The 27,342-nt window shown below is 50.4% G+C and overlaps 4 protein-coding genes across 24 annotated transcripts in view; 2 read left to right on the forward strand and 2 right to left on the reverse strand.

The window, feature by feature from the left end:
- The first annotated feature begins 182 nt into the window (after positions 1–182).
- On the forward strand, positions 183–4,309 carry GINS1 (GINS complex subunit 1). The gene is made up of 7 exons (XM_068675524.1): positions 183–322; positions 414–478; positions 557–652; positions 958–1,048; positions 1,568–1,684; positions 2,510–2,584; positions 2,746–4,309. Exons 1-7 carry the CDS (start codon positions 248–250, stop codon positions 2,812–2,814), a joined length of 588 nt encoding a protein of 195 aa, XP_068531625.1. The 5' UTR covers positions 183–247; the 3' UTR covers positions 2,815–4,309.
- On the reverse strand, positions 1,961–15,170 carry NINL (ninein like). 8 transcript variants are annotated; one of them, XM_068675510.1, is made up of 19 exons: positions 15,045–15,170; positions 14,726–14,872; positions 13,875–14,034; positions 13,492–13,628; positions 13,277–13,414; positions 12,856–12,994; positions 12,522–12,632; positions 11,796–11,885; positions 10,104–10,203; positions 9,544–9,611; positions 8,924–9,060; positions 8,004–8,108; positions 7,563–7,632; positions 6,807–7,058; positions 6,254–6,466; positions 5,292–5,408; positions 4,956–5,196; positions 4,414–4,625; positions 1,961–2,563 (listed from the first exon to the last, which is right to left on the reverse strand). In XM_068675510.1, exons 4-17 carry the CDS (start codon positions 13,557–13,559, stop codon positions 5,008–5,010), a joined length of 1,797 nt encoding a protein of 598 aa, XP_068531611.1. In that variant the 5' UTR covers positions 13,560–13,628; positions 13,875–14,034; positions 14,726–14,872; positions 15,045–15,170; the 3' UTR covers positions 1,961–2,563; positions 4,414–4,625; positions 4,956–5,007. The 8 variants fall into 8 exon arrangements, with proteins under 8 accessions (XP_068531611.1, XP_068531610.1, XP_068531612.1 ...); XM_068675509.1 differs by having other exon boundaries at positions 13,808–14,034; XM_068675511.1 differs by having other exon boundaries at positions 13,808–14,034; positions 14,702–14,872.
- A 49-nt stretch (positions 15,171–15,219) lies between these two features.
- EIF4A3 (eukaryotic translation initiation factor 4A3) lies at positions 15,220–22,605 on the forward strand. The gene is made up of 12 exons (XM_068675518.1): positions 15,220–15,456; positions 15,690–15,762; positions 16,576–16,642; positions 17,659–17,721; positions 18,147–18,279; positions 19,305–19,385; positions 19,765–19,906; positions 20,609–20,747; positions 21,285–21,400; positions 21,854–21,961; positions 22,045–22,172; positions 22,396–22,605. The coding sequence occupies exons 1-12, from the start codon at positions 15,285–15,287 to the stop codon at positions 22,410–22,412; spliced, it is 1,239 nt and encodes a 412-aa protein (XP_068531619.1). The 5' UTR covers positions 15,220–15,284; the 3' UTR covers positions 22,413–22,605.
- A 1,682-nt stretch (positions 22,606–24,287) lies between these two features.
- The window catches only part of ATL2 (atlastin GTPase 2), a 43,647-nt gene continuing 40,592 nt past the window's right edge, over positions 24,288–27,342 (reverse strand). For 12 of the 14 annotated variants that reach the window (XM_068675497.1, XM_068675493.1, XM_068675496.1 and 9 more), the window contains 2 exons: positions 26,885–26,899; positions 24,288–26,786 (listed from right to left, as the gene is read on the reverse strand). In XM_068675497.1, the coding sequence (XP_068531598.1) occupies positions 26,679–26,786; positions 26,885–26,899 (123 nt within the window). In that variant the 3' untranslated portion in view covers positions 24,288–26,678. The remainder of the gene's footprint in view (positions 26,787–26,884; positions 26,900–27,342) is intronic. The other 2 variants (XM_068675495.1, XM_068675494.1) reach the window with 2 other exon arrangements.

Below are 27,342 nucleotides of genomic sequence, written 5' to 3' on the forward strand. Positions count from 1 at the left end.
ATTAAAAAAGGATTTTTAAAGTGCAATTAAAAAAAAAAACAGCACCCACCACCAATGCCAAGTGTGTCCCCCCCCCCCCAGCTCGGGGGCAAGGCGGGAACCCCCGGCTCGCTCTCAGCGCACCCCCGGCGCGCGCGCGCGCCCGGGCGGTCCCCGAGGGGGCGTGTCCTCGCCTCCCCCCGCCCCCTCGGCCGCCTCCCATTGGCTGCGGGGCGGCGCGGTTTTCCCGCGCGCGCGCCGCGGCGGCATGGCGGGAGAGCGGGCGGTGGGGCTGGTGCGGGAGCTGCAGCGCGCCGCGGGCGGGCACCTCCCGCCCTTCCGGGTGAGCGGGGACACCGGGAGGGGACCGGGGCCAGGGCCGGGGTGGGGACCCCCCGGGGCTCGTCCTCACCGAGTTGTCTCCGGTGCTGCAGGCGGAGGAGCTGCGGCAGGCGCTGGAGGAGATGCGGGCGCTGTACGAGCGGAACCAGGCGGATGTGTGAGTGCTGGGGGGGTCCAGGGGGTCTCATCCCGTCCCATCCTGTCCCATCCCGGTGTAACGCGGCTCTTCTCGCAGGTCCGAAGCGAAGGCGGGCCGGACGGATCTGATTTTCCTCATCCGCTTTCGCCACTGCTGCCTGCTGAGGAACCAGCGCTGCATCGTGGCCTATCTGTGAGTGCCTTGGGGGGGATGGGGTGGGCTGCTGGGGACCCCAAAAAGAGCGACCTGCCCTCGGTTCCTCTGCCCAGCCAACGGGGCTGCCCCTGTTCCCTGCTGGCATCACCAAAAACCAGGAGGAAGACCGCTTGCTCCTGCGCTTTGAAAGTTTTAATCAACAACGAGGCCAAAAATCCCATCCTGTTAACAAAAATCCCCTCCTTTAGAGGGAGGAGGGTGGGGTAGCCACAGCCCCCTGCTCTGAGGGCAGAGCTGGGTATGGTGAAGGTGCTGCTTGTGCCCCTTGGTTCTTGCCCCAGGTACGACCGGTTGCTGCGGATCCGAGCGCTCAGGTGGGAGTACGGCAGCATCCTGCCCAACGCCATCCAGTTCCACATGTCGGCTGAGGAAGTGAGTCTGCCTCGTCTTGCACCGTTCCCCTCCTTCCACTTAATCTCCCCCAGTGGATTATTTAGTACAGTCAGAAATGGATGACCCTCCCCCGTCCCTACTAAAAAAAATAAGACACTTCATGTGCTTTTCTGTAAATGTCAGTCTGTTTCGAAATGTTCTAAGGGTGTGATCCTGAATGTACAACGAGTACAGGTAATGCCTGGCAATTCAAAGGATTGGGTGGCCTTCATTAGATCCCACTCACAGCCAGCAGAACTCTGGCCTCTAGGTGCTGCTCTCAAATTCTCTCTCAGGACTGAAGTACAGAGCTGCTCATGGTGTTCTCTGCATGTGTGCGAGCCTGAGTCCAGATTGCTCTGTGTCCTGGACAGTTATTCCCTTCAGACGAACTTGCAGTCGCTGTTGGCTGCCAGGAACAGAGGTCTGACAGCACAAACAAACTGCATCTCGCTCCTCAGGCACCTGTCAGCACGAGCTGCGTGGCTTTGCCTGAGGCACTGCTGTTGATGTCTGCAGGTGGAGTGGTTCAATCGGTACAAAAAGTCCCTGGCTACCTACATGAGGTCAGTAGGCGGAGAGGAGGGGCTGGACCTTACACAGGACATAAAGCCTCCCAAGAGCCTGTACATCGAAGTAAGTGGAAGAGTGGCGATTTCTGTCTGAACAAACAGTTTTTGCCCAGCTGTCTCTCCTTTTTCGGGTATTTTTACCTCCCTCCCCATTAGGAAGTTCTTTGAGTAAAGCCTTCCAGAGCACCAAAGCTTCCACAAGCTCTGATGCTTTCCTGTCTAAACTTTTCCTGCCAGTATTTTATTTCTTCTCCTATGGAGGGCTCAAATTATGTTGAAACATGAATTACCTGCCTGCAAGGAACTGGTGTGGTAGGGGTGAAGAGTCTGAACCACAGTAAAAAGTTTTTTAAGTATTTATTTTACAGAAACTTAACTCTTTCTTTCAAAGAACTCTTTGGATCGATTAGAAACCTTGTTCCCACGTTACGGGTTGTGAATGAGGCGATGTTTATTGTTATTTTAAATGGACTTTGATAGGTGAGACTATAAATAATTTTACACAGTTGATGCAACCATCCAAGAGCACGTGAAAAATTGTACCAGTCAGCAGCTGAAGTGCTCTGTTCCTTTACTCTCTTACAAAGAACACATGGTGGCTGTCAGCCTGCTCTTTAAGACTGTTTCAGTGTTAACAGACGGGCAGTTCCTGCTCTGTGTGTGGGGAGGTCCTCCTGGAAATGCTGCTGCTATTCTGCAGGGCTGCTCTTTAGTTTCTGGAGAGCTGGGTCTGCTCACTGGTGCTTCTTGCTCCAGGCAAAGGCAGGAAGAGAACATCAGGTAGAGGGTACCTGGACTTCTGGAGCATGTGTTTTAAGTCAGCAGTGCTGTGGGGTATTTGCTGTGTGAGGTCTGCTGATCCAGGGACTGCTGCCCCTCTGCTCTGCAGGTGCGGTGCTTAAAGGACTACGGAGAATTTGAGATTGAAGATGGAACCACCGTCCTGTTGAAGAAGAACAGCCAGGTATTTGTGACAAAAGCATGTGGTCCTGTGGCCCTAACCCCTTTCCTGTTCTTTTCCTTTTCCTCTTTCACTCCCGTGACGTGCCCCAGGCCTGCAGTTCAGCCCTGCCTGATCTGGCACCCCTGGATTTCGGGGAAAAACTTGTCTGTGTTTCTGTGCAGCACTTCTTGCCCCGCTGGAAATGCGAGCAGTTAATCAGACAAGGAGTCCTGGAGCACATCCTGTCCTGAGTGTGCAGGACAGGAAGGACAGCCTTTGCCTGATGCCCTGTACATAATGGGGAGCGAACCCTGGCGCGTGCAGGACTTCAGCCACCTCGGCATCTCTGCGTGGAGCACCTGCAGCTCCATTAACAGCCTGATGTGAAGACCAGCTCCAAGTTTATAAAGTGTGCAGACCATATTGGCCAGCGCTGCGTGACCAAAGGGTGCATACTGGTAATGTAGCAAGCCTGGGAATCCTGCCCTTGTATCCAAGCCCCACAGCTACATGCAGGTTCTGTCGGGCTTGGAGCAGCTCTTTGTTCACACCGTGCCTTCGGGAGAAAGAGGCTGACCAGCTGGGCTGGGGAAGCTGGGAGAACATCACAGCTGCAAAATGAAGAGCTGCTTCAGCCTTCAGTTTTTATAGTTCAAGAGTCAATGTTCTGTTCATTAAACACTCCCTGACCTGGATCTCTGGGCCAACCCATCTTGTCCCTGCAGGGTGATGCTTCACTGGTTATTTAGGTGGCTCTGAACTCTTCCACGTGTCAGGTCAGGCTGAAAGAGCTTTCCAGGACTAGACACAGCTTTGTCTCCCAGAGGCCTATAAATGTGCTTTCTTAAGGTGCTGAGTGAATGAGCACTGCGGACTGTGCCCCCTTCTCTATGGGGTCACCTTCCCCAACACTCTGGTTTGGTAGGGCCTAGGGGCTATTTGGAGTAGGGGTGGGAGAGGGAGCAGAAGGTTTTAAGGATTTTAAGCACCAAAACAGTAAGATGGCAGAGCTGCTCTCCCTATAGTTTTCATAATGGAACTGCTCAGTTTTGGGTAGTGGCTGAGGAAACACTTCTAAAAACCTAAGTTCTGTGTAAAATCACAAGTTTCCCTAGCCACAACCCAATACCTTAGGGAAGAACCCAGGTAGAGGATCAAGTGTTCAGGCCATTTTTTGCACTGCTCTCCCAGCCTCAGCTTAAGAACATCCCTGAGCTAACCCTGGCTTGTTCTGCCACCCTGCATGAACTTCCCTCCTTGCCATCACAGTTTCCCTGGGAGCCCCTAGAATCAGGACTGCCCCCAAGGCAAAGCAAGGGGAATCTCAGCTGTCCTCTACCATGGCAGGAAGAGCAGCTCTAGACCAGAGGCCTCAGTCAGCCTCCAGCCCTCTCCTCGCATTGTCCCTGTCCTGTCCTGTCCTGCCCTGCCAAGCTGGGAATTAGAGGCAGTAGCTGAATTTTAGCTTGTGGCCAATTTATCCCCTTTTGTTCTTATGCCAACAACAGCGTGATATTTAAGCCTTCTTGCTTGTAGTGACTTAGCCTCTGCTTTACTACCCCGATGCAGTCAGGCTTGTCTCTCTCCTGCAGTAGTCACCACAGCCCAGAACCCCAAGAGTCCTTTCAGCCCCCACCTAAACACCCTTGGCCCTGCACAAAGCAAGGCAGTGATGTAGTAGCAATAATGCATTCTCCACACAGAGGGTAACACCCCATGGCGATCAATAAAGCTGGTATTTGCTCATGTGAGTGTTTGTGGCCTTTTCAACAGCTTATTTTGGCAAAAGCAGTACTCAGTGTCAGTGTGTGAAGAGTAACAAGGAAGGCAAGGTGCTGCCCTTCACTTACCCTGCCTCCTGGTCTCCTCTGAGGAAGCGCAGTGAGGACGGCTTGCTGAAGTACAGTGCTGCACAGAGGCCACCAGCTCTGCCCCCAGCCCCGGAGGCTCAAATTGGAAGAGGAGCCCCCCTGGCCTGCTCACCACAGACGAGATGTTGGTTTGGATCCTAGGCTCAGGCTTTAGGAAGCTTCAGGCTCCGTCTCCTAGAGCCTGAGAGGAACTGTAGGGAATAAGAGATCAGCATCAATTTTAAGAGGTTCCTGAAATTCAGAGCAGGCAGGATGGCAGGAGCTGCTGCCAGCATTGCACGCATTTTAGTGCCACGATGCAGCTTTCCTGCTCAGAGAGAGCCAGATGCAGGAACCTGCAGCTCTCCTGCCCTGGCTTTCCACCTGTAACAGGGTGGCCCCAACAGCAACCCTCTGCGGAGGAGCAATTCAGGACCAATTTCCTTGAAGGACTCTGGTCTCAATTTTCTACCCAGGAAAATTCTGGCAATATTGGAGGACAAAGCTCATTTCCCAACCCAGCCAGACCTCTCCTTCCACACCTGACAAGTCCCGGCCAGGTCCAGCAGCACGGCTGCCACAGCCGGCGCCCCACTACACGCTCAGAGACGCCGGTGTGATTTTTCCAATGAGCTGCTTCAGGGCCAAGGCCTGCTCCTCCAACACCTGGTTCTTCTCCTCGGTGCTCTTCTGCTTCAGCTCCGCCGCCTGCAGGGCCATGGCAAACCCCCTGTTCTCCTCACGGAGCTCTGCGATCAGCAGCTTGTTCCTGGAGAGCTGGGCCTGCGGCGAGGACGGGAAAGCTTTAAGGCTCAGCGTGCCCTCAGAGGGCTCCCAGCCCGGCAGGGAAACGCAGCTCCAGCCCCTCCTGCACCCACCTGTGTGTCCTTGAGGTGAGCTGCCCTGTCTGCCAGCACGGCCTCAGCGCTCCTCAGCTCGCTCTCCAGCCCCTCCGCCTGCTCCATGGCCACCTGCAGCAGACGCTCGTGTTCCTCCTGCAGCGGGCAACGAAGCCGAACGTGGGGCTGTGCCAGCACCCACCCAGCCCCCAGCACCCCCACACCACACAGATCTTCACACTCTTCTCTTCCAGGTTGGAACTGGATGGTCTTTAAGATCCCTTCCAACCCGAGCCATTCTATGAAGGGCGAACGGGGGATCAGCAGGATGCAAGAGCAGTGGGGGAGTGCTTAGAGCAAACAACCTTCCCTAGGTCAGCACCAACCTATTTTAAGACAAGACACAGCTCTCCTAGCAATGTTTTCTGTTAAAAAGAAAAAAAAAATAAGCCAATGGTCTTCCTTCTCACAGCTGTGCCCAGAAAAACCCAGGGAGAGAGAAAATTAAATTTCCCTGGATGCAGTTTCTGTGTCCACGTGTTTAATTATGATTTGTTCCATCTGTGCCCAGGTCAGTTTGACTGAACCACAGTGTCCTGAAGCAGAGGATGAACACACAAAATCCCGACACCTTGTTGACCCAATGCCCTACAGATAAAGCCACCCCACTCCGTGCAGGCTACATCTCCATGTAGAGGGCTCAAGTTTTCTTTCCCAGGCCTGAGCCAGCACAGCATCTCCCTGGATGGCTCCTGCCCCACTAAGGGGGAAGGTATCTGGCCTGGGGGTAGGTGGATTGGAGTGGGGAGGGCTCTTCCTCAAGCTGGTGATGGGTTTATGAGGAAGAAAAATTGCAGCTAGAATATGAAGATCAAGTGCATTTTCTATGGGGGTTCTTGATGTGCAGCATCTTCCACCCAAACCTCTGGTGACCTCAGCCACCTCCCAGGCTGGCAGCGCTCCCTCTGGCACCTGTGACTGAGCTGCAAATCCTCGCTTACCTGCGTCCTGAGCAGCTGCCTGTGTGCCTGCTCAGCCTGCCGATGGAGGTTTTCCTGGAGCCACTGAGCCCTGCTCTGTTCCTCCCTCAAGCTGGCTTGCAGCTGCTCAAACTGTTTCTTTGGCACCATGTTGTTCATCTGCGCCTTGGCCTGCTGCAGCTGCAGCGCATGCCGAGTCTGGGCCAGGCTCAGGCTCGCTTTGGCTTCTAAAAGCTGCAACACAGAAAGGCAGAGAGCTGGTTACAGCTTTGGGGCAGCGAGAGGGCAGCCCCAGGGTGTGCTGCAGGTGAGAGGAGAGCTCAGGCAGCACCCCCAGCTCTCATGTCAGCACGCCCACAGCACAGCAGGACCATGGCAGAGGTGCTCGCCAGGCAGCCTGCAAAGCCAGGGATGGAGACTGCTGGGAGCTGCAGGAGGGAATGTCCTTTGTCTACCCCAAAAAGGTAGAGGACAGTCCTTTCTGCCTGGGGAAGGTGCCTGAGCAGGGCAACACCAACCCCACAGGGGCTGTTCAGCAGCCTGCCACCCTGTTTTGATACCACACAGCACCCACCTTCTCCTGCGAGGCCCTGAGCTGCTGCCAAAGCAGTTCCAGCTCCGTCCAGCACGTTGCATGCTGCCCGTGGTGCTCTGTCCTTGCTGCCATCTCCGCTCCTTGCAGCTCCTCAGCTTCCACCAGCCTCTGGCTCTGCAGCTGGGCAGTGGCAGGGCTGATGCTGCGGCTGGCCTCATGCTCGGGGAGCTCACGGCTCAGCTGACACAGCTTGGTGTTCAGCTGGGAGACCTCCCTTTTGCTCTTCTCACTCTGGAAAACATTCAGGAAAAAAAAAATGCAGAGGTTTAGAGAGGGATGAGCAATAACAGAGTCTTTACCTGTCCCTGCTGGGCCCTTAACCACGAACTCTGCTGTCACTGCAGGACCGTGCGTACACCTAGGACTTGTGCCCTCATTTCCCAACCCGACCAAATCCCAGCAGCCGTGTTCAGGAGCAGCATTGGTGGTTAAGAAAACCCACGCAGCTGATAACCCTGGAGGAGGCTGCCAGGAAAAGCAGCGAGGGGGACTCGGGTCTGACCGCAGAGATGCGTAACAGAAATATTAAGGCTGGCGTGAACGCAGCACGAATGGAAAGGTAGGCAACGAGAATGGAGCAAGGGCTACAAGAACAGCCTCCAATACCAAAGGACACCATTCCCAACAGCCACGCTGGCCCGTGGTCTGACAGACCGTTCTCCTCCACAGGCAGATGCAGATTTTGCCCTCCTAAACCCTCCAGCCAAGAGTCTGTCCATGTTAATGGCTTCTTACCGACTCCATCAGCTCCGGTGTTTCAGCCAGCTCTTGCACCTCCTCTCTGCCCAGCTCACTCACGTGTCTCCTGTCAGGGAGAGGGATATGATCAGCTTCAAGCCAGACAGCCACAAACATGGCCCCCACTTCAGGGAGCCACACATCCAGTCTTGGCCTGCAAAACCAACTAAAACCTGGCCAAAATGGTCCTGAACTGACTCTGGAGTGGGTCAGGTGCCTCAGCCTACTTCAGAGAAAACTGCCCAAGCCAGGCCTGGCCCAGCACAGGCAGCTTTCACATGGAATGAAGTGGGTGAGAGTGCTGGCTTTTGGAAATGAGCAATCAAAAGGCAGGCTGAGACAGCAGAAATCTAGTAAATGCACCGGAGTGGCACTCCTTCTTACAAGCATTAGCTGTCCACCCATCCACCAGCCTCCCATAGCTGGTTCCTCCCTTACTCATCATGTCTGCTGCCCTTCCTTGCCTCCCTCAGCTCTTGCTGGAGTCTCCCCAGCTGACTTTTCAGCAAGCTGTTCTCCTCCAGCAGCCAGCACAGGTCTCCCCTGCAGGGAGAGACAGCAGAATGAGAAAAATCGTGGAAAAATCGTGCAAAGGCCCAGTTTGCTCTTGGCATCCTATGCAGGCTCCCTGCCCTATTCCCATTTGCCTTGCAAGGACATCAAGAACTAAAGAAATCTGAGAAACATCCACCCAATAGCTCAGGCAAAATGTGTAGGGACAATCAGGAGATGCCAGAGGTAGAGAAGGAGCAGGTCTTCAAGGGAAGGGAAATAAAAGGGAGTAAGGACACACAGCATCAGAAAACAGCTGGAACAGCTGTGTCAAGAGGAAAAAGGGCAAGAGGAACGGTTGGGGGCAGTCATGGGGTGTGCTGAGAAGCACGAGGGGACAGGCACGAACAGTTTCCTGCCCAATTCCTCTGCAGTCTCCTCCACAAACCCATTCTGTCCCCTGGGGAGGTTGCAGAATCAGAACCAGAAGCAAAGGATGAACATCCATTCAGTGACTACCCCACTCTTGTGCAAACCAATCCGTTTTGTCCAAATAAAGAAAATTAAGCCATTTTTTGCTGCTTTTAAGACCGCAGATGGCAATGATCTAGGAAGTATAGGCAAGTTTGCTGAAGAACAAAGCAAGAGAAAGATCATAAGAAAACACTGATGAAAAAAAGAGAACAATACCAGACCTCAGGCCCTCTCTGTCCCTGCACTGCGTCCTCAGCTCTTCTCCTTCCTGGTGCAGCTGCTGCCTTGGACATCCTACATCTTTAGGGAGCTGTGTTCCTACCCTGGCCTGCCCAATCTCAAGCTCCTCCTCCAGCTCCAGGCTCTGCACACATTTTTGAGTTGCCTCATACCTTGCAACTGTTTCTTCCAGGTCTCTTTTCTGGCCTTCCACCTTGCTCATCTCAGCGTCGACACTTTTTTTGCTGTTCTTCTTCTCTCTTTCAAAGTTTTTCTTCATTAACTCGACTTCCTTCTCATAATAGTTTACCTGTTGGAGAGAGACAAAATTTGGGGTAACAGCATTGTCCTCCTGAGAGCCCCTCCTCTCCTCCAATAGCTCTAACTCAGATTTAGTGGTTCCTGGTCCCTGCTGAACTTAGCAGCCCCTAACAAGCAGCTATCAGCGGGTCCCAGCTTCCCCAGCAGCCAGCACCGCTCCCCTTTCTCCTTGTTTGCAGTACTGGGACCCTGGAGAGAGGGGAGAGGCGGGGGCATCATTATTTGCAGCTCCTCCATCCTTCCTCCACCCTGCAGAGCAATTCCTTGCCCAAGAGGTGGCAGTGAGGAGCTGCTGCTCCCACAGCTCCCAGCTTGATGCAAGGTGATGGGAGACATCCACAGAGCCTTTGCCAGCCAGCGAGGGCTCGACATCTTCCTACCAGCTGAAATGGGCAGGGGAAGACAGGTGCCCCCCCTCCATTCACCAAGCAGTCGTGTTGAGAAGTCAGACATCCGCTCCCACAGCTCTCACCTTGGTTTCCAGCTGCACCTTCAGGTCCTGAAGCTGTTCTCGGAGCTGCTCCGTTGTGAGTGATGTCTCTGTCCACGCAGAATTGGGAGCCAGAGGGTTGGGAGAGAGGCACATAGAGAGAGAAGCTCAATGAGGACAGTTTTGCAGACAGGACTGGATCCACTGCCCGTGTGCTTGATGCTTGGGATGGGCACAGCCCCCGGGACGTGCTGGAGTCTGGACCTCTGGCTCTCTAGTCCAACCTCCTGCTCAGACAAGGACTATCACCAAAGCTAGGGCAGGATGGCTACAGCTTCATCCAGTCAAATCCCAAAAGATCTCCCTTCTATCTCCCTTCTACATAGCAAGCAGTCCCAGTCCCGCGATGGCTACATCACCCCTCTGCACAAAATCTTGTTTCCTAATGCTCACCCTGAACCTGCCAACCCCCAGTCCATTTCTCCTTCACTATATCACATACACCACATATCTACCATACACCACGCTCCCGTGAAAGCCCCACCACCGGGAAACCTCGCTCTTGTCAAGACAGAGCTGCAGCAAACCCTCCTGTGTCTCACCTGCAGCCAGCAGCCCTCGCTCGGCCCTGCTCTCCTGCTGCAGCTGAAGACGCAGCGCTTCCAGCTCCCTCCGCAGCACGCCGTTCTGGTCCCACAGCACCTGAGGCAGGTTATAATGCTGCTGTGAAGCTTTCCAGAGCTGCGAGTGGCCAAGAGGCCAGAGCTCCCAGCAGCTGGGAGCACTAGGGATCTCTCAAAGCATGAAGGGCAGAGCCCCTCCCTCGTCACCATGGGCAGAGAATGAGGGAGAGGGATTTTCTTCCTCTCCAAACAGAGAGATGACAAATTTGGAAGAGCCAGAGAAGAAACGAAAGTCAACGCAGGGCCCACAAGGGAATGTTTCCTGGTGGCAGCAGCTGAGAGCTGGGCACCTGCTTGAAGTAACAGCATGCAAGGGATCCTGCCTCCCTCCACACCACCCACTTCGAGTGGGTGTCAAATAATGTCCCACGTGCTGCCCCATCCAGAAAAGTGATGGGCTGCAAGAGACTAAAGGGCTTCCACAGATCCCAATTTAAAAATATATACCCAAACAGATCTACGTAAAAGCAGAAGCAGCTTAACCTCCATTCTAAACAAAAGAGCAGACAGAGGAGGAGGAGGAAGGCTGCCAGCATTCAGCAAAGGGAAAGGAGAAACCCAAACGGGTGCTTTCACGTGGGCAGATGAAACCCAAAGGCTTCATCTCCATCCAGCAGCACCTGCATGAATCACCCTGGGGCAGCTCAGCTGCAGGAACACTTCCAGCACCAAGCATCTCCAACATCTCCTACCCTCTGGTGCCACCTGGAGCACTGCTGCACGTCTGCCTTTAACCACAGCTTCAGGAGGGGCTGTCTGCTCAATCCAAAGGGCTTTACTGCAAACGCAGAGATCTCAGCCCCCGCTGCAGTGACTCAATAAGCCACCATCTCTGCTCGGTGGCGGTCCCCAGCCACACACAGAAGTTGGAAGCAAGGACGATGCAGTAGGTGCTGGACTCCGCACGCTCAGGAGCCAACGCAGAGAGCACCCAGCAACTCACAACATGCAGAATACGCAAACCATTAACAATTACAGAAGGGCAACGGAAGCTGTGCTCACATCCCAGAGAGCCCAAAGCTTTGGGCACAGCGCCATGCAGGAGGTGCAGCGAGCACAGCACCAATGCCAGAAGCACACACACACACCAGGTACCTGGACAGGCTCACCTTGACTCTCTAGCAGAGTCCAGTAGCAAGGAGTTTTGGAGGGGTTGTGAAATGGGGACCAGAAAGAGGAAAGGGAAAAACAAGAAAGGATTTAGCTGACAGCATCCCTTCCAGAGGAACACAGCCTCTTGTTTGTATTCAAGGGGAAATACCTTGCAACGGAGTGGTTTGGAGCGACACAGTCCCCAGACAACACAGCCCGTGGCTACAGAAAAGTGGGAATTTACAGCCCATCCCCTCCCCTTTCCCAGTACCCCAGCAGAGGAACCAATCCACAGAGGCTCACAAGCTGTGGGACAAGGCATCAGCCTGCTTTACCAGGGGCACGGCTGTGTCGTGCCTCCTGCCAAAAGGTGCTGAGCAAGGCGAGAGGGACCCCCTGCCTCCACGCTCTGATCACAGCTGCCCCCCACTCCTCTGTCCTAAGCTAAAGAGCCCCACAGACGTGCAGATGACAGCTGTGCTGCCACAGCAGCTCTGCTGGAGAGCTGCCCACCCGTACCTGGCACTGTCGCTCGTATTCCAGCACGATCTCCGCAAAGCGCTCGCTCGGGGTCAGGAGCTCCGGGCTGTGGGGCTCCACCTGCTCCAGCTGCACAAGGAAACACTTCTCATCAAGGAAATCAGCATCTCTACAAATGGAGAGCCAAAAGCTCTACAAAAATCATTGCTGTTTTGGTGCTAATCCCTTAGATTCAGGAGAAGGGTTCCTCCTGACACCTGTAGGATGGGTCAAATGCAGAAGGAGGGGGAAAAGCATCTTTATTCCTGTCAGAGACACCAAACTGCAGGCAGGCTGACCTTCCCAAACTGGCTCCTGAGAACACAGACTCATTTTTTTCCCCAGATCCACTTCACCAGGTTCCTCGCTGCAGTGGAACCCTTTACTGCCAATTCTAACTAACAATTAACCCTTTACTTCAGTACTCATGAAAAAGAAAGCTTTTATTTTCTTGAAACCAAACTCTGAAGTTCTCACTTGAAAATTTTTGAATTTGTCTAATTTAATATACTGGCAAACTTTCTTCCTTCTTTTTCTTTCAGACTTTATAAGGCCTAAATCAAAAGTCATTTGTCTTTCCAGGCTGTCATTAATTTACAAAATGAATTTGGGGGGAGGCGAACCCACAACTGAGCTGTAATATACAAAATTTCACAGAAAAGGGTCAATCTTTTGACGAGTTCCTAAAAAGATCCTACTTAACCACAGTAGAGAAAGAAAGGCCACCTTGTCCTGCACAACGAGGTTGAGCTCTTTCTGCAGCTCCAGCACCAGCTTCTCAGAGGCCATCAGTTTCTCAGTCATCTCCCTGACCTTGTTTTGCAGCTGTGTGTTCTCCTGCAGACAGAAGGGAGAAGATTCTCTTGATGTTGTGGGTGCTCACATCGCAGGATGGGTTCATCGGTCATGGGCCTGCAACAGGGAGCTGCTAATTATATTTTCTCCATAAAACTCCTGCCGTTCCCACCAAAAGCACGACAAACTATCTGTCTTAATCACCATCTCCACTTTGCCTCCTCCTCTAGAGCGAGGACACTTCATCCAGGGCAGTTTTACTCACCCTCATCATGAGGTTCAGTCTTCCATGCAGGCTGGCCTCTTTGCCCTGGAGGAGCTGTGTATCTGCCTCCAGCTTTGCTTGATGGTTGAGTGCTTGCTGCAAAAGCAGCTCCTTTGCCTGCATCTCAGCTTGAACATCCCTGGAACAGACAAGCAACGTGACTGAAGCACATTCACAGATTACCACGAGGTCCAGACATCCCCGCTCAGCCCACAAAAAGCAGAAGACAAGAACTTGTTTGGGGAGGGATGTTGGAACCATAAGTGACGTGCACATAAGGGGTCTTCAGGGACTTCTCTGCCATTGATACAACAACCAAGCAAGTGAGGTTATCAGAAAGGAAAACAGGGACAGGGGGAAGAGGCTGTGGGCACCCACAGGAAAGCCATTTTCCCTGCCCAAACAAAAGAGCCCCTCCTACTTGAGCTTGCCCTGGCTGTGCTCGAGGGCGATGTACTGCTCATCCAACTCCCTGCCAAGCTGCAGGCAGCGCCTCTCCGCTTTCTCCAGGTCCAGCCTTGCCTTGTCCCTCTCCCTGCAGATCTGCTTCACCTGGATCCTGCAGGCACAGTGAGCGAGGCATTCAGAGACACCCCACGCACCTCACACAGGGGCCCTCACAGCAGCCTGCCTTACCTGAGGCACTGGAGTTTGTTCGCGTAGGAGGTGACAGCCGCATGCTGAAGCCCACTCCTGGGGACCATGAGCGCCCTGCCCAAGGCTGCGGGTACCTCTGCCAGGCTCCCCTGCTCCTCTGGGCTGCTGCTTGGCCTCTGGAAGAAAAACACAGACTGGAGTTGTTCTCCTCTCTCTTCCAACACTTCTACTGTTACACCAGCTGATCGCCCTCCAGTCTTAGAGACACTCCCCGTATCACAAACGGGCTTTGATCATATCCGTCCCAGATTTTCCCTAGCCCTGGGGTGGCCAAAGCCAGCCCCTGATCACAAACCTGCCTGCAAGTGCTTCTTCCACCCCAGATCTGTTTGCTGGAAGGCCTGGTTGCTCACTTCACTCACCACCACCAGAAAAGCCCGCGCCAGGGACCTTGAGGATCTCCTTGAAGTTCTTCCAGGGCTCAGACAGCAATGACAAATTCAGGTTTGGTGAATCTAGTGCTGTTGCTGACGCTGGAGAGATGTGGGCTCACACAGCTTGGCAGGAAGGATGCTCACTCTCCTGTGATGTCAGGTAAAAAAGCAACAGAGGGAAGTCAGCGGGACAGAACAGGCAGAGAAACACCGACAGCTTTTAATACTGAAGCTCCAGGGATCCCATCAATGTTGGGGAAAGTTCTAAAAACACCAAACTGTCAGGAGGGAGATGTCATGAGCCACCTCTCAGGCAATAACAAGGAGCAAGTTGGAAGCCACAGACCACATATTTTGGTCTCCCTACACACCCGTGAAAATGCAGCATCCACAGAAAGACCAACAAAAGATATACAGCATGCAATGGTCTTTTGAAAACTGTCAGACAGGGACAGCCAGACAACACTTTGTTTGGCCTAGAAGTTAAAATCGGGCTGAGGTCAGCTTGGCCCTCCCTGACTCAAAGGTGAGATTCAGCCACGTTGACTTAAAGAGCAGAATCCAATTGCCAGAAAGCCAAAACAGAGCTGGTGCCATCTCCAAGAGCACCAATTCCATTCCAGGTTTGGAGACGGCCTTTCCTCTTCCACCTTAGTGCATTAAAGCAGCTACTTCAAAAGCATTTCTTTAGGAGTGTATTTTGGGGGGAATCAGAGGAACCCTTCTAGGTGCGATGGCTGGATTTGCGTCTGCAAAACGTTGTATGGATGTGATGTAGGAACGAAGCCCTGTGTAAGGAGCTGGCCACGCCTGACAGATGCAGGGTTAGGGGGAAGCACCTCGGGGGGGCTGCAGGTGAGGGTGACCGGGGGGATCCCTGATGGAGGACACCTCCCTGCTTCCTGCATCCCACGGAGCACCAACAGCCTCGATGCTGGCATGCCGTGGGGCTGGGCCACCTGTGCTGCCCTGAAGCCTCCAAATTCCTAAAAAAAAGAGGGTGGGAGAAGAGAAACTCAGCAGGCGCAGGAGGCGAGCAGCCCCTTTGAGCACCAGCACCCCCCTTATTATCATTTTTTACACCACAAACACACCGCGATCTCCAAACCTCCCCTGACACAGCTTCACCCCGCTCCCTCTCACCCTCCCGCCGCTCACCAGACGGATCGGTGCCAAAAAGGACCAAAAAAGAGGTGCGGGGAAGGACAGAAAATGTCCGACGGGAGCGGAGACCGGGGAGCAACACCCACCCCTCAGGCGCACCACCGCCCGCCCTCCTTTCCCTCACTGCGCATGCGCGTTCCCCCCTCTGGCTGCCTCAACGCCGCCCGTGCGCATGCGCAGTGCGCGCCGCGGCCTGGTCTCTCGTGTGAGGAGGCAGCGGGGGAGGCCGCCGCCATGTCGGGCTCGGCGGGCTCCGGCGGCGGCAGCGGCTCGGCCAGGAAGCGGCTGATGAAGGAGGAGGACATGACCAAGGTGGAGTTCGAGACCAGCGAGGAGGTGGACGTGACGCCCACCTTCGACACCATGGGGCTGCGGGAGGACCTGCTGCGGGGCATCTACGCCTACGGTGAGGGGGGGGAGGGGGAGAAAAGGAGGGAAAGGGAGGGGGAGAAGGGGAAGGAAAGGGAAAAAAGGGAAGGAAAGGGAAAAAGGGGAAGGAAAAGGAAAAAGGGGAGGGGAAGGGGAAGGGAAAATGGGGAGGGGAGGGGAAGGGAAGCGAAGGGAAGGGGAGGAGGGGAAGGGGAGGGAGCTGTGGGCAATTGGTGTGTGTTTTGGGGCCCCTAACGGCTGTTCCCACAGGGTTTGAGAAGCCGTCGGCCATCCAGCAGAGAGCCATCAAGCAGATCATCAAGGGCCGGGACGTGATCGCACAGTAGGTGGCCGCTCGTTGTCTGCCAGGCCTGCCCAGGGGGTGAATAGGCAGGGGGAAGGCTGGTGTGTTGTCTCTGGTGGCATCAAAAAGGATGTGGTTGCTGTTGGGAAAGGTGTTTCTGGGTCGCTAGTGGGAACTGGTGGCCTTCTGGGTTGTGTTGGCTTAGCTGATCCCAGGGAGGCCTTATAGCGGCCTTCCAGTACCTACAGGGGTCTATGGGAAAATTGGGAGGGATGCTTTGGCAGGGAGTGGAGTGATAGGACAAGGGGTAATGGCTTTAAACTAAGAGAAGATAAGCTTAGATTGGATGTTAGGAAGAAATTTTTCACCGTGAGGGTGATGAGGCACAGCAACGCCTTGCCAGAGAAGCTGTGGATGCCCCATCCCTGGAGGTGCTCAGTGCCAGGCTGGATGGGGCTGTGGGCAGCCTGGCCTGGTGGGAGCTGTCCCTGCCCATGGCAGGGGATGGAACCAGGTGATCTCTAAGGTCCCATCCAACTTAAGCCACTGCTGGATTCTGTGATCTAACATTTCCTTTAAAAAAATTAAAGATCTTCCGAGGCAGATGGCAGAAAGCTGAAGCTGATCTGATAAAGAGTAACCATGCCAGAGCCAGGGGGCCTGGAATAGACAGTGCTTTGTCCCTGATGTGTGTCTGCAAACCACACTGTGATCATAACAAAACTTCGTGGCAATGTTCACTTGTTTTCAACAAATGAATGGCAGTTCCTTTGGGCAGAGAGGTGGAATGTGTTGAAATTGCCTGTGTTGTATCCAGAAATGGAGAGCGTTCACCAAACATCTGTTCCTCAGGTCACAGTCCGGAACAGGAAAAACAGCAACGTTCTCCATCTCCGTTCTGCAGTGCTTGGATATACAGGTAACTTCACAGTGTGTGCTGAAATCTTGTTTGTTGTTTTTTAATTAATAGATTCATCATCGTAAAAGCCTCTGATTGTTAAGAGTGAACGAATGAAGCTTTCTATTGAACTCTTAGTTATGGGCAGTGAAATTGAGGAAAAATTCTGACTGAAAATTTCATCAGTTTAGCTGTTAAACCCACCTTGACGAAATACATTCAGAAAAAAAATCTTGCAAAGTTAGTTTTAATAGCTGACCTCATTCATACAGTTTTATTTTTGTTGTTAGAGGGCTAAGTTAATCTCTCAGCAGGCAGATTTCCCCTCAGCAGTCCTAACAGCATTGTCGACCCATCTGAACAGCTGCATACATTGCACAAAATCAAATGCAGACTTGTGACTGACACGTTTGCTTGTGTTCTACTCAGTGGTACCATGTTGATCTAATTGTTTTTGAAATACCCACTTGAGTGTGTAGATGATGGGTAAAATGATTTTCTGTGGGCTGTTACTCCTTTAAGTAAAGCCTAGATTGCCATTTACCTGTCACTGCCTGGGGTTGTAAAAATAAACATTGCGTGTTCTGAATTAAAAGGGCAGCTTTTTGCTTTGTTTCTATGAAGTGCTCACAGTAATTTTCAAATCTAACACTTCAAAACATTACTTTTGTGCAGAGCAATGTTTTTATCTGAACTGGAAATACAAAATTTTGGTCGCTTAAGTTTCTTTCTAGTCTTCTGTAAGATGAGTACACACTTCTATAAGTAATTTCAGAAATTAGGTAGAAAAGCAAGCTGTCAAATGAAGACTGGACTTGTCAAAAGCAACGTAATGTAAGAAGCTGTTACTGTGTAAGTGTTCTGTGTGGGAGTAGCTCTCAAGGTGCACTGACCCATGCAAACACTAGATTTTAGCACAAAATTTTGTGATGAATCCTTGAAGTGTGACGTTTTAGAGTACCATGACATCTGTTGCCTGTTACGCTTGGATGCTATCTGCCACGTGACCGACTGCCACCATTGCCTGTTCTTGTCAGGTTCGTGAGACCCAGGCCCTGATCTTAGCACCAACTCGGGAGCTGGCGGTACAGATCCAGAAGGTAGGAGCATCTCAGTTGCCATCCATAAAGCACTTACAAGGCCTGCTGCCAATTCCCAGAGCTAGAAGTGTTTACATTATTTTCCTGAAAGGAATAAGAAATTATGCCATAGGGCTGTCTGTCCCATCTGCATTATATCCATTCTTGGTTCCATGGCTGTGGTGTTTAAGGTTTTACACCTTCCTCCCTGAATTTTTAAGGACAGTACTTCTTTAAAGCAGTTGTTATCCCCAGAGACTGAGTCCCCAGTATTTGAAAGCCTGCCCTTGAGGAGGTTTGGGTAACAACTAAAAAATAAAAAGTATTTTTATTGATCTTATATCTTCTGAAAAAAATACTGAACGGCCATGCAGCTTCAAAGCTCTTCACATATAACAAATTTCATGAGAGCTCAGTTGGTTAATCCGTCCTTTGTGTCAAAACAGGGTCTTCTTGCTCTGGGAGACTACATGAACGTCCAGTGTCACGCCTGCATTGGAGGCACCAACGTGGGGGAAGACATTCGAAAGCTGGATTACGGGCAGCACGTTGTAGCTGGCACTCCAGGCCGGGTGTTCGGTAAGGAGCTCTGCGAGGCTGCAGCCGTCTGGGTTTAGATGAGTTGAGCCAGGGGAACACTGCAGATTTTGTGCACTTAGATTCAAAAGAGATAAGTCTGAATTTACTGGAGTAATATATGAAATCAGAGAAATCAGTGGGGAGAATATTGGGATTTTCTGTTTATATTTTGCATTTCATTGTTGAAATGGTTCTTTACTCTTCTTTTTCATGCTAGCAGGTAATTTTTAACAAGGAAGATACTGCAATCCTAGGAAAGAGGTTAAAGTTTTGAGGAGATAGGAGCTGGGTCTGTTTGAATGTCAGAATTAGGCCCATATTTTCTGTGTACTAGCCCTCCCTAGCTCTTTCTTAAATCAGGTGTACACACAACTGTACTTCTTAGTTTCACAACATGAAGATTTTTATATTTACTGGTAATGGCGATTGCCCAGTGGTAGTGTTAGCCTTCAAGCTCACATCTTCTGCATCTCTGAGGAACAGGCAACACTTTCTTTTCTGGGAGAACACAGAGTTAGTCTCCATAAGTGCAAGGACATAAAAATGCAAAAAACAATTTGGTGGCTGTCAAACTGTTGGCTTTGAACAGCACACTTTAGAGCAGGTACTTTTTTATGACAGTATGAAGGAGTTACACAAAGCTATGTGCTCCTTCGAACAGGAGGCAGATTTGCCCACTCTGTTGCCACAAAGGTCAGGTAGCACTTTGCATTTCTCACATCCAGCTGCAGTTGCTGTGGGAGACTGGTTCACCTGTGTGCAGTTACCAAACAGCCTCCCACAGGTGAGGTTCTGAGAGCTTCCCTGCAATTCATGCTCCCTTAGCTGAATGGCAGAGATGTGCCCATGGTTGTAGGGCATGCAGCGGCTCTTGGGTGTGCTTTTTTCCCTCACCAAACACCAGTCCCTGTTGGCAGCAGGGGAAGTGCCTGTCCTCCTTCCAGCAAAATGCACTGACGGGCTGAGAGCAGTGTAGGCTCGCTTGCTGTCAGAGCCTTTTCATCTTACAAAATGAAATCTTACAGATATGATTCGGCGTCGAAGTTTAAGGACTCGAGCCATCAAAATGCTGGTTTTAGACGAAGCAGACGAAATGCTGAATAAAGGTAAAGCAATTCTTTCTACTCAACTCTGAGATTCCACTGTGTCCCAGGTGTTAGACCTGCTTCTTAAAAAGAACTGGTTTTGCCAAAGCCAGGCAATTACATTACAGGCTGTACTAAGCTACATAACATGCCTAAATTGTCCAATTCAGGTGCTGTGTCATTTTCAGTAGTTAAAAATTCTTGAGTGCTGCCTTTTGTACTGTACTGCGCAATGCAGCCATGTCCAGGTGTGGGGGAGAACTGGGGAGAGGTGACCAATGGGTTATGCTGGCTGAGTTATTGATTCAGTCACTGTTCTCATAGCTCAGACCGTGAAAGAAGAGGATATTCAGGAGAAAGACATGCTAAGTGTCCTGTGCTACCTGATTTGCTTTTGCAGGTTTTAAGGAACAGATTTATGATGTGTACAGATACTTGCCTCCAGCTACGCAGGTGGTTCTGATCAGTGCCACTTTGCCTCATGAAATTCTGGAGATGACCAACAAATTCATGACCGACCCCATTCGCATCTTGGTCAAACGGTGAGTTTTCTTGGAATGTGAGAGAGACAGCTCTCCCTTCTCACCAGTGCAGTTTGACTCAGTATTTGCAGATGTCCTTGTGTCCCACTTTCAAGCAGCAGCAGACTTGTCTGACTTAATCCCCATCCAATTCTGTTTGCTGCTGCTCAACCTGAGTCCCCCATCCCTCCACACAGTGCAGTCTCTTCTGGAAATCCACCTCTCAGGCCTCCCTGATTCCTGTGCTCCTCCAGAGGCATCCTCCGTTAATTTGCTATTATATAGTATGGCTAGAAAGCTTAAAGCTGACTGATTGTGGAGGTAGAGCTTACATCTGGCATTGCCACAGATGTTACTGAACTTGCCAAGAATCAAGAGGAGTAAGTAGGCAGCCTGGCTAGGAGGGCCTCCCTCTTGTCGGATCAGTCTCTTTTGCTAAGATGGTTGAATGTAAAAATAATGAGAACAGAAGCATTTCCCTTGGAAGCTGTCTAAAGCAGAGAGGGTGCCCAAGTTCATGTCGCTGTTGCACAGGTAATGTTTGAGGCCTCTCTTAGAGCAGACTTCTCCAGGGACTTCATAGAATAGCGTCTGCTTCAGTGCAACCCACGACACCCAGGGCAGAGATGTGAGCTCTGCTGAACCACAGCCACCCCTTTTACCTGTATTGTTGTCTGTATTCACTTCCTCGTGGCACGTTACAGCTCTTCTTCTCCCCTACAGTGATGAGTTGACCCTTGAAGGAATCAAGCAGTTTTTCGTGGCTGTGGAGAGGGAGGAATGGAAGTTCGACACTTTGTGCGATCTCTACGACACGCTCACCATCACCCAGGCTGTCATCTTCTGTAACACCAAGAGAAAGGTACGGTGGCCACCAGATGGGTATGTTCTATATGGTATTCCTCTCACAAAGAGGGTCTCCTCTGAGAGAGTGACGAGGACAAACCCAGCTAAAAGGCCTAGTTGTTTCCCCTGTTGGGAATTGTTCAGTAAGAAGAGAGCTTAAACGTGTCTTTAGGATGTGCTTAACGTAAACAACAGGTTACAGGCAGAGCTGATGTAGTTGGTAGGAGCTGCCTTTTTGGACTAGTAGAGCTCATTGGATAAGAATGTGCTTATTGTAGTTGTTTGTAAGCCCAAAACCAAAATCACCCTTTTTGAATAAATGTCCTTAATTCCTTTCCTTTGGGGGTTCATGGAAGCCTGTCATAGAGCTGATGCTCTGTAAGGACTGTTTACTTCCATAATGCTTAATGGAGCTTCCATTAGCTCCGTAATGCTTGTTAAAGTGTCTCTCACTCCTTACCAGCATGTGTGTTCAAACATTCTCCAAGCCCAGCTTGTGTAGTTGGCTGCCATGAGCAAATAGCTAAGCCAGGCTGCTTGGCTGTACCCACAGGTAGACTGGCTGACAGAGAAGATGAGAGAAGCCAACTTCACAGTGTCATCCATGCATGGGGACATGCCACAGAAGGAGAGAGAATCCATCATGAAAGAGTTCAGATCTGGTGCAAGGTAAATCCCTTGAACAGTATTTACATCATTTCTTCAAGTGTCTCATAGGCTTCTAAGACTGGTTCCTTTAAACCGTTCTCCCAAGGCCTTGTTCCTGCTCTAGCTTAAAATCAGAACTCTGATTCCCATCCATCTTCTTACGGGGTGGAAGATAATCACCCTCCAAGGAGGAACACTCCTATTTGTAGGCATCTAACCGACCTCTTCAGCAAGCTAGAACAGGCTGGGAGTTGCTGCATTTAAAATAAATCAAGGAAGATAGATGAAAGCTGGCTCTGCACTATCTGTCTCTCCCCTGAAGGCTGGCAATTCTGCATGGGACAGCAGGCTTGTGGATGCTGCCAGCGTGCTGTGGGGAGGGCAGGGGAGGCCCAGTGTTGGAAAGACAACTCCTTACCTCACACACACCTTCAGAGGGGTGGAACAGCAGTAATTGTCCCCTTCTCTTTGCAGCCGAGTCCTCATCTCAACAGATGTTTGGGCTAGAGGCCTGGATGTGCCTCAGGTGTCCCTGATCATTAATTACGACTTGCCCAACAACAGAGAACTCTACATACACAGGTAAGCTTCTTCCCATGAGGGAATGCAGCTGGCTTACTCTTCCCTGAGGTGGCTCCAGTCTCTCTTTCTTTCCACCTCCACAGAATTGGCCGCTCAGGCAGATATGGGCGAAAAGGTGTAGCGATCAACTTCGTGAAGAACGACGACATCCGCATCCTGCGGGACATTGAGCAGTACTACTCCACCCAGATTGACGAGATGCCCATGAACGGTGAGCATGGGCCTGCCCCAGGGAGGCTGCTGGTGTGCTGCAGCTGGAAGGGACGGAGGCTTCGTTTTGCCACGTGCCTCATTCCCAACTACACCCTCTTTTTTCCCCCTAGAGAATCGGGGGAAAAATTTGGGAAAATCTGGGTGCACGTTGCTGCTGGGCTGTTGCTTTCAGCCCACTCAGTGCATACTTATATTTTCTTTTTCTTATTCTCTCGTTTCAGTTGCTGATCTTATCTGAAGGTCCACGTTCATCAGGGAGTGGTACTCATCTAACCATTTGTTAGCCTCCGTAATTATGTCTTGGACCCACCTCCTTTTACTCATACTGCTGGTCATATGTTCCTGAGTTGGGCTGCAGTCAGGAACTTGTGTAAATAATGTCTTTACTCCTGCCCATGTTTTTCAATAAAAAAAAGGAAGTTTTACCATAATCTGTGCTTAATTACTCTAAACTAAGACAGTCACAGGCAGGAAGCTTTGAGATACTGCCACAATAGGGTAGCACAATCAGAAAAGCACTGGACACCAAGGATATCTAGATTCATAAAACACCGGGCTTCCTGTTCAATCTCTTATACTTGCTGTGCTAGCTGATAGACTTTTTAGATTTTAACTCATTCTTGCCTCTCAAGGGAGCAGCCTTACATAGGAAAAGCTTATGGCAACCGTGTCATAAGCTGCTTTAAGAAAACTGAGTTACAAGATAGAAGGGTCCTGTCATTTATGACGTTCCAGGGTTGTGTTTTTTTTGTTTTTTAAATACATTATTCCAGATGAGTGTTTTCCCTTCACAAGGATCCTAGGGACTTCAGTAGACATTTGTGAAGTTGAGTTCCTGTTTAACTTGCTGCCAGCTGGAAGAACACATCCTAACCACAGTAGAATAATCACTAACCTTCATGTGTTTCCTGAAGTAACCAAAAGTATCTTTTATCTTGCCACCTTTCCCACAACACCCGTGCGCTCACCAGCACTGGCCTTTAAGGCACCAGTATCTCCAGTAACCAGCATTCAGGGCCTCGTCAGTCTCCGGCCGCCTCCCGCAGAGGGCAGCACTCACACTACAGACGTGTCTCTGGGTCCCCCATGCACCCCAAGGACCTTCCAGTCCCTCTAACAGGAGCTCTGTGCCCTTGTTGCCTAACAGATCTCTAAGTGCATCCAGCCTGGCTTCGGGGCTGCTTCACCAGCTGGCTCCCACTTACCTGGCTAACCCAGACCCCTGTTCTACACTAACACATACCCAGGCTCCACAGCTGCTGACACTCTTGCCATTTACTCCCATCTTCCCCACAAAGTCCCCATGGCCCGAGGTCCCACCCCAGGTGGCACTCAGGTGTCTCCTGAGTCCCCCCACCCAGGGAGCAGGATAGAAATGGAGTTAAAGGAGAGAACAGGTCAGAACACAGCGATCACACACAGACCCAGGACAGACAAGCACACTCACCAGCAGCCTGCTGACACACAACCAGCACCTTTTATGCCCTTGACCTTCCATTTCCCACACCTGTTCCTCTCCAAAATCATCTTGATCTCTTTCTTCCTGCCTTTGGTTCCTCCCACGTGCATCCCAGGGCAGGTTCTGCACAGTCCCCAAGTTCCCTTCCCCGCACCACTTACCTCCCTCACACTGCAGTGAGCCCCTACTGTTACCACCATGATGGCTTCACATCCCTTTGGCCACAGCAGCAGGAGAATCCTGTGCTCTGTGTATGAGTGCAGACAAGCCCCCTAACACTAAATGACTAACCTAAACCTTCAGAATGGGAACCTGGGGCCGTGGTGGAAGGATGACAATTGTCCCTACCGTTCTCTGTGCCCTTAAGCATTCATTTCATAGCTTCCTGACATAGTGTTCAGAACTCTCCCCTTCCCCACTCCCTTCCACCATCAGTCCTCTGATGCTGACAGGGGAGAGTCTGGGTCAAGTCTTGCAGCCTCACTAGGGTCACCCCCTGGGCAGGGTCTGCTCTCACCGTTGCTGCAGGGCACAGCGCAGCCTCACAGCTGACAAACTTCGTGCATTCTCCAGGAAGGTACAGGGCAAGCATCCTACACGCCTCCTCAGTCTTTTGACTAATAAGGAAAAGAGATTCAGCACCAAAGCGTTAGATTGTTTAAATAACAGTATTTAATCTGTACAGTTTTAAAGATACCATAAAATGCAACATTCCTACCTCATCTTCAGCATCATTCACCTGGAGCTGAGCCCTAATCTCTGGAAATCAGGTAACAACCACCGCTCCCTAGAAGCTCCTTAGGGTACAAAAGTCACAGTGCAATTGCTTTAGTTCTAAACAGATGATTTCCCTCCCTGATGAGAGGGGAGCCTGAAGAAGCTCAAACATTGATGGAAATTTTTACTACTGCGGAATGAAGAAAAAAATGAAATACAAGCTATTGCACACAGTCATTTCCAGCTGAAACTACAGCAGTTAACTCTTTAGCTGCCCTTGTACTCCACACATCTGAAAACGCCTTAGTTGATGCTTAGTCAAGAGTGAAAACAGATCCTGTAACAAGATTTCAGAACGATACAATTGTCGGAGGGCAGAAGCTGACACAACTCCACAAGTCAAGAAGCGTGCTTTAGAAGAGCAGAAAGTTTTCCTAAACAGGGAGGGGATATGAGCTAGACAAATGTCATCTTTCAGAGACAAGCATGAGAGAAACATCAGCTTCAATAGAAAGCTATGAAGTACAATAGACAATTTGTTTACATAATTGTCAGGATAAGTATTTGACATAGTTTATGTAGTAGAATACATACTTAAACATCTTTTAAAAATAAGCACGAATTTAATTTCATATATACACAACTGATTTTAATCATGTACTGAAAATAAATTACAGGAAATAACTTTAAAATGCAACAGAGGACAAGAGTTTCACAACAAACATTCCCACTGATTTTCCCAAGGGGGTGAGAGATTGCAGTGCTCAAGGCAGGTAAATATCACAAATATATCAAAAAACTTCAAATTGTTGATGCATTCACACATTTACATGAGCCACAAACATTCCTTTACAGGGACTGCACTTAGCTACCACAGAACCAGGTTTTGCCATAAACTACAAAACTTTGATACAAAATCGTATTTATATATTTATATTTCATATACATGCCCTATCTGTGATTTCTTAAAAAATAAAAACTAAACACACTGTACAGACAATCCTAACTCATTGCTTGGTAGCTGTAGGCAACGTTTTTGGATGGAATTTCTCCCCCAGTAGAATTAATGGCAATATTATATACATGAAGGCTAAACTGCAGAAAAAGACAGCTCAGTTCTGATATGCACCTCCCTCGGGACCAGGTCTGCAAGTTCAAGGCAAGACACCGTATGCTCTGACCCACCGCCTCCCTCACCAGCTACTCCTGCCATCCGCGGCGTGAGGAACCGATACATGCATTTGTGTAACACTGGTACAAAAGGCAGTAAAGCAAGATACATACTGCAACGGAGTGGCTCTAATGGCTTCACCAACTCGACACACAGGACAACTCCTGCCTTAGAGGTGGCAAGGGGACGTGGCAGAGCTAGGTACATCTGGTGACAGCACCCTTCAGGTGGGTCTGATTGCTACTTCCCTGAAACTACCTCCTGCAGAGGACAGGCTCCCCACTGTAAGCCAGAAACTGCATCAACTCAAACACCAGGGGAAAAAATGCCTCCCCCACACACTCCCCAAAACGCACACATGCACAGTTCACCAGGACTATACTTAAAAACACGCACCCCTCCCTCCCACCCCAGCGGTCTCCATGGCACCAGTTTGTCTCAGGAGCAGAGCACTGACAAACTTACTCTCCCCAGGTGATGGCAGCAATCTGTGAAGCCAGTCACACTAAACTACTTCTACAGTTGATTGTAAACTTTGGTTTATTTTTTATTTTTTTTTATTGAGTTCTCATGGTACAGCAAGCATGTCTAAGATGAGAGGGCAGAGTTGAAGAGGAGATGAACTGTCAGTCTGTCTTTAGTCTGGCATGGTGAGACACCTGCTCGGTCAGGCCTGCTTTGATAGAGTTTTTAACAGACTGTCTCATATGATCCTCCACCAAATTATCACTCATGGGCTTCAACACCTGTGGAATGAGAAACGTGCAAAGAAACAAAAAAATGAGGTAACCAAGGAAAAGAAAATATAAACGCATACGAAAAGATGAGACTCAAAATAATGAAAAAACTTGGAATGCTGAAGTCTGAAACAAACTGACATGAACTGAAAGAGAAATGAGTTTTGCTGCTACGGTAATGAGGTTAAATCAGCCACATGCTATAAACACAAGTGATATCCCTCCTATACAGCAGTATTTCTCTGAATTCAAACCACTTTATAGTTCCTAGAAGATGGATGTGCAATTCCATACCCTATATGCAGCATCAGTCTGGTATGGTTACAGCATTTATGCAGACCGGCCCAGACGGTCCAGCTTATTGTCCTATATGTGTAAGTGTGAACACTTCAGATACAGAAAGAAAGTTAAAAATACTGGCTAGTTTTTCTTCTTGTTATTGTTGGATGAGAGTCGCTGTCGCGGCACTGATGTAAGAGCACGGCGAATCGTTCGGCATCTAAGGACTTCAAAGAGTTTGGAAAACACCTAAAACATGAATTGAGCTGTTAGGGAAACTGGCTCTTAGAAAGCAGCAGAAAAAGGCAGTCAAGGTCAGAAAATAAAGATCGCCAGTAGCTTCTTACCTTCCTGGGATTCCTCTGAAGCATGGAAGGAAAAGAAAGAAAAATCAATAGCAAGAACGACAATGCAAGAGACTCGGACCAGAATCTGTAGCTGCTTTGCCCATTGTCAGTGTGGTGTAACTGTAACAATACCACCAGCAAGCTCTTTTGGAGAACACCTTCCTCTGGCCCATAAGAAGGCATAATCAAGTTCTCCCTCATCTCAGGAAAGGCCAAAAATCAAATTAAACCCTACGTGCTCCAGATATCCTACAGCAGTAGTGCTATCACAGTGAGCACTACACATCCAGCTGACACCTTCCATTTTTCTTGCAGTGCTCTTCAACCCCGAGATGCAAAGCAAGAAGCTACGGTGGTAAAGAAGAGCCTCAATTTTAACCACTAGTCAAGGGCTGCAACTCAAATTTTAGTACCTGATGCTCAATTTCTTATTATGAAATCCACTTCATCTCTCCAGT

The sequence above is a fragment of the Anas acuta genome, chromosome 3 (assembly GCF_963932015.1).
Source record: "Anas acuta chromosome 3, bAnaAcu1.1, whole genome shotgun sequence".
Lineage (NCBI taxonomy): Eukaryota > Metazoa > Chordata > Aves > Anseriformes > Anatidae > Anas > Anas acuta.

Coding starts and splice junctions, on each gene's coding strand:
- EIF4A3 (XM_068675518.1), top strand. CDS start 15,285: ATGTCGGGCTCGGCGGGCTCCGGCGGCGGCAGCGGCTCGGCCAGGAAG. Junction 19,386..19,764: donor AGACGAAATGCTGAATAAAG/GTAAAGCAATTC, acceptor TTGCTTTTGCAG/GTTTTAAGGAACAGATTTAT. Junction 20,748..21,284: donor TCTGTAACACCAAGAGAAAG/GTACGGTGGCCA, acceptor CTGTACCCACAG/GTAGACTGGCTGACAGAGAA.
- NINL (XM_068675510.1), bottom strand. CDS start 13,559: ATGGTCCCCAGGAGTGGGCTTCAGCATGCGGCTGTCACCTCCTACGCG. Junction 10,204..11,795: donor AATACGAGCGACAGTGCCAG/GTACGGGTGGGC, acceptor AACCTGCCTCAG/GTGCTGTGGGACCAGAACGG. Junction 9,612..10,103: donor GCGAGGGCTGCTGGCTGCAG/GTGAGACACAGG, acceptor CTGCGTGGACAG/AGACATCACTCACAACGGAG.
- GINS1 (XM_068675524.1), top strand. CDS start 248: ATGGCGGGAGAGCGGGCGGTGGGGCTGGTGCGGGAGCTGCAGCGCGCC. Junction 1,685..2,509: donor CCAAGAGCCTGTACATCGAA/GTAAGTGGAAGA, acceptor TCTGCTCTGCAG/GTGCGGTGCTTAAAGGACTA. Junction 2,585..2,745: donor TGTTGAAGAAGAACAGCCAG/GTATTTGTGACA, acceptor GTTTCTGTGCAG/CACTTCTTGCCCCGCTGGAA.